Source organism: Helianthus annuus, chromosome 13 (assembly GCF_002127325.2).
Source record: "Helianthus annuus cultivar XRQ/B chromosome 13, HanXRQr2.0-SUNRISE, whole genome shotgun sequence".
Taxonomy (NCBI): Eukaryota; Viridiplantae; Streptophyta; class Magnoliopsida; order Asterales; family Asteraceae; genus Helianthus; species Helianthus annuus.
In genome coordinates, this window is record NC_035445.2 from 131700625 (window position 1) to 131706274 (window position 5650).

The 5650-nt window shown below is 39.7% G+C and overlaps 1 protein-coding gene across 1 annotated transcript; it reads right to left on the reverse strand.

Annotated features, from left to right (window-relative positions):
- Positions 1–302: 302 nt before the first annotated feature.
- On the reverse strand, positions 303–3942 carry LOC110901331. Its single transcript, XM_022148163.2, has 2 exons — positions 2009–3942; positions 303–1932 (listed from the first exon to the last, which is right to left on the reverse strand). The coding sequence occupies exons 1-2, from the start codon at positions 2691–2693 to the stop codon at positions 500–502; spliced, it is 2118 nt and encodes a 705-aa protein (XP_022003855.1). The 5' UTR covers positions 2694–3942; the 3' UTR covers positions 303–499.
- Positions 3943–5650: the final 1708 nt, after the last annotated feature.

The following is a 5650-nucleotide window of genomic DNA, read 5'->3' on the forward strand; positions in this document are numbered from 1 at the left end:
TTAAACACTAAGGTAAAGTGACTGCAGCACTGAACCCTTTAAAGTGTAAAAAACATAAAGACAAAGTAAACAAAGACAAGGCAAGAAAATAAAAATAACGGACAAAAATAAACAAGCTTATCAACTAAACATACAAACCAAACCAGAAGCTACCCAAATTTCAAGCCAACAGAAAATAAGCTTGAAAGGTTAAAGGCTTCAACCCATTAACAACTACACAAAAAGGCTTGAAGGGTTGAAACCCTACAAGGCAAACCAAGCAAAATGAGCAAACAAAAATAACACCAACAACATAGCAACCATCATATCATAGTTAGGAAGGCCATAAAAGACCTTCAGAAGGAAGTCAAAACAAGCCCTAGTGACTTGCAAATAAAACTAGTGTTCAATGGCCATACAGGCCTAACCAACCACAGGAACCTTAAGGGTTCCTAAAAACCTAACATTGTTTAAAACATTACAGACATTAAGTGTTTGCTAAGAAAGCTACGAATAAATATCAGTTATCAGAAGGCTTGGAACCTTCAGCCTTAGACTTCTTGGCTTTCTTAGTCTTCTTCGCCTTAGCACCTTCTTCACCACCAACCGCAGAGGTCTCTAAACCAGCATCCTTTGAAGCTTCAGGCAAACTCGAAAGGATATCATCACTATCCCCAGAGTAGGACCTCTTCCTTGACAGGGAACCCAAAACCTCAGCACAAACTTTCTCATTCAACCCCTCAGGCTTCAATTCCTGTAAAACAGATAAAGGCTTACCAAAGCAAGAGGATACTTCATGAATGTAAGGGTAGGTTAGCCTTTCCATCTGCTCAACAGAAGCCTTGAAGATATCAGAAGCCTCGGGGCGAAACATGGGTGACTTCTCCAAGGGTTGTCCAGACTCATGAAGTTTGTAGCCAGCAGTAAGGCCTTGATGTTTCCCCTGGTTCAAAAGCTTAGTGTAAACATCACCAAGGGCAGAGTTAAACTCCTTGGAATGCAAAAGATAAGTAACAACCTGCTGGAAACCATGCTCGATCAACCATTGATTGTCCGCAGTCACTTGACCAACTGAAGCTTTCAACCCTTCCTTTTCCTCACGAAAAGCCTGCTGCTGGACAGCTAAGGCCTCTCGGTCAGCCTTTAACTTCAACAAGTTAGCCTCAAAGCTCTTCCTCAGGTCACCCATCTCAATATCATGCATTTTTTTCAAATCATTAACCTCCTTCTTCCACGCTGCTTCCTTCTCTGCAAACCCAGCTATTTCCTTCTTCATTGATGCTAGGGAGGATTTCATCTTATCCTTCTTCTTGGAGAAATCCTCATATTCCCGCATCCTTTGGCGAAAGCGAGTAATCCCTTGGGGAAGCATGGCAGCAACGTTACAGGTGGTTAAAACCATGCGAGACAACATAAAGTCATCGTCCATCTCAGCAATGGTTTCACGTACAGAAGGAGGAGCAAGATGACTAAGAGCATCCTCACAAACAGCAGCATCCTTGAAGGTGTCATCATTCTTCACTAGCCAAGCAGGCACATAAGTGCCCTCAGGGTTCAACCCTTCAACGTCCCTGCTTGACGATTCCTGAACAGGGGTAGAAACAACCTTCTTACCTCGAACCTTCTTACCATGAACAACCAACTCCTTGTCCTTCTCAACACCCGCTTCAACTTGATCCTCTGAAACCTCAATATCATCACTCAAATCCACTGGCTCAGTGGAAGTGGATTGAGGAGTAGCTTTCAACAAACGACGAGATGATCGGCGAGTTGAACACTTGGGAGCATTAGACTTGGTAAAACCCTTAACATTGGCAACGCTAGCATAACCCGAGCCCTCAAACCTTTGCTCGGAAGTCCTAACCACAACATTTTCACCCGGAACGGTCGGGGCATCCTCAAATACAACATCAGACGTGTCGTCACTCTTGATAAAGTCCAAAGCAGACATAACTGGTAAAAACAAACAAAAGAAAATAAGTCACAAACAAAGTAAAGTAAGAAAAGGCATAAGGGGGAAAATGCATACCAAGGCCATTTCTCATTAACACCGGATCCCGATCGGCTTTTCCCCAAATATTACTAACCCCTAAAAGCACTAACAAATGTTCGGGAAAGGGACGAACCCTCGAAGGGCATCCCCGAATGGCTAAAAGAAAGGCATCGTTCAACTCAGATTCAGAAGGCTCCGGATCATTAAGAACAGCATCCGGATGCCTCCACACCATTTTGAAAGGAACGATAGATTCAGAAACCCAGAAAAAGCGATCCTTCCAGGATCCAAGTGTTGTAACCATGGACGAAATGAGACAAGTATCAACCTTTGTTGTCTCAAAAGTGAACCAGTCACCATTTTTGGCTAAACGGAAAAACCTCCGAAAGAGCAACAAAGAGGGATCATAACCAAGAGCACGACACAACACTTCAAAGTGCAAAACCCTAGCCATCCCCTTTGGATTAACTTGCCCAAAAGACACCCGGTAATACTCAAGCAAGTTCAAAACAAAAAACGAAAAAGGGTAACGAAGATTAGACCACTGAAAATGACGACAATACAAAGCAATCGAACCAGGATTTGGTTTGTCAACAGAAACATCGCAAGCAGGGGCAGTTGGATTAAATTTTTTATCAATACCATATTCAAGACAAAACAGGTCTACTTCCTCTTGTGTCATTCGAGAGAATGACCTTGCTAAATCTTTAAGGGCACCCATGATTGAAGAAAGTAAAAACGAAAATGGAGAAGAAAAACTAACCTGAGGAAGGAAACTTGGAATGATTATGAGTAAAGTGAAAAGTTTTACAAGTATAAAATAAATATGATATTAAAGCAAGGGTAATAAAGGTAAATAAATGGTTCCTGCAAAACCGCCGCCTGGCACATGTCAATCAAATCAACTGTCAAATCGTTTAAAATTCAAAATTCAAAAAGTAACTGCCTCCAGCCTTTCAAGCCTTCAAGCAACGAACCCTTGAAACCTTTAAAAGACATGCACAAAAGTCAGAAGTCTTTGAGCATACTATCCCAAAAACCTCTGACTTGGGGGGCTGACGACGGGGGTAGCCCAAGGATAAATAAAATTATTAATATGCAAGAGCTTAAAAGGTTGAAAGGTTCATCGGATGAAAAGCTGTGAAGTGAGGAAATCGAGAAACAGTAATCAGTCATGTCTGAGAACTCGCCTCACCAACTCATGCTCACCAACTCACAAACTCAGAGCAGGTCTGCACAGGTACACTCTATTAACCAGGGGTCCAAAGTCTTCAACCCCAAAAGGGGAAACCCTCCATTGCAAACAGGTTTCGCTAGTCTTGTATATGCCATTTCAGGAGATGTCTTCCCCTATAAGAAGACAGCTCATGTTCACTTCTGGGACATTCCGAAAGGCAGAGATTCCTTAATCTCTGGTCATTCAAAGAGTTCTTTGTCACTTCCAAACAACTCTTCATCACATTCATCTCACACTTATTCTATTTGCTTTCTTTTCTAGATTCGAGCTGGCCTCGAAGAAAGAACCTCAAAGCAAATAACAAATACATACTATAGTGAACCTCCTTCCACGTTTTGCAAACGTGGAGGGACCCCGCGACCTGCGTTAGGCAAAACTGAACCCTTCAGCCCTTTTGCCTAACCAACTTAGCTACCATCCTTGGTCCCGTGTTTGTTGCATCAACAGGATCGATCATGAGGACGCTAGAGCTTGACGCGATCGAAGTAGATGGGTTGGCTACCCATACTTTAGTGTATAAATCATCATCAGTATACCAAATTCCTAAATAAGTATACTTTGTTTCTGGAATGGTAAAGAAGCCTAACGTGAATCTTCTACCAGGGGAAACAAGCTGAGAAGTGAGGTTGAGTCGGTCACCAACTTTGATAGTTGACACAGCAGAGGCTGCAGGGAAACAACTGATGATTAGATTGGAACATAGAACGATGAAGATTACGAGAGTAATCATATTGCAACAACTCAACGGAATGAAATTATGTATAAGTCGTTGAGTCCAATTCCGTTGATATTTAATTATCAGCAGCCAAAATGGACCATTTTTTATTTTTTGTTTACGCAAGACATGGACGTGCCTTCCTGGAAATACCGGACCCACGATTATTAATGGATAAAATAATAATAATAAATACAAATGCAATTGAATATTGAAAACTTGAATAATATATAAAATTTCTACATATTCACACACCCAACTCCTTATTTTCACACCCTTCAAAACGCTATACGAGGCGTATTAACTTTTTCAATTTCCAAGAGAATATCTGATTATGTCATATTTTGTCTTATTTATCTCGTATATGCCTCGTATAGGCCTATATTGGGCGTCTAGGCGAAAAAAGACCATTTAACCCCTGATTTAGGCCTATACTGGGGGTAAATTGGTTTTTTTTGCCACTCTTATATGCCTAGTATAGGCCTATATGAGACGTAAGTATATAATTCAAATTACCATTTTACCCCTGAGTTAGGCCTATACTAGGAAAAAAGAGCTATAATGGTCTTTTGGACACCAGTATACGCCCAGTATAGCCCTATACTGGGCGTCTATTTTTAATTTTTTTGTTTTCTCTTTTTAAATATTTAAAAAAAGAAAACAAAAAAATAAAAATAGACGCCCAGTATAGGGCTATACTGGGCGTATATGAGGGGTCCAAAAGACCATTGTAACCCTGTTTTGCCCCCAGTATAGGCCTAATTCGACGGTATAATGGTCTTTTGGTCCACACAGACGCCCAGTATAGCCTATACTGGGCATCTATTTTTATTTTTATTTTGTTTTCTCTTTTTAAATATCAATAACACTAATATTACCTATAAAAAACTCATATTAATATCAATAACACTAATATTAATTATAAAAAACTCATATTAATTATATAACACTAATATTAATTATACAATGCCTATACGAGAGGTATACGAGACTTATACTACACTATACGATACGATACAACACGATAGGCCTATATAAGACCTATACGAGACTTATACTACACTATACGATATGATACGATACGATGCGATACTATAGGATACGATACTACATCCATAGGCCCATACAATGCCTATACGAGACCTATACGGGACTTATACTACACTATACGATACGATACGATACGATACGAGACTATATGATAAGATACAACACTCGTATAGGCATGTAGGTGTAGTATATGTCTCGTATAGGACTATAGGTGTGGTTTAGGTCTCGTATAGGCCTATAGGCGTATACAAGACCTATATGGGACCTATACGAGACTTATACTATACACTTTATGATACAATACGACACCATACTATACGATACCATACAATAAGATACTATCGTATCGTATAGTGTAGTATAGGTCCCTTATAGGTCTTGTATAGGCCTATCGACGTATACGGGTGTTGTATCTTATCATATAGTCTCGTATCGTATTGGATCGTATCGTATAGTATAGTGTAATATAAGTCTCGTATAGGCATTGTATGGGCCTATGGATGTAGTATCGTATCCTATAGGCCTATCGTGTTGTATCGTATCGTATATTATAGTGTAAGTCTCGTATAGGTTTCGTCTAGGCATCGTATAATTAATATTAGTGTTATTATAATTAATATGAGTTTTCTTATAATTAATATTAGTGTTATTGCTATTAACATGAGTTTTTATAGTT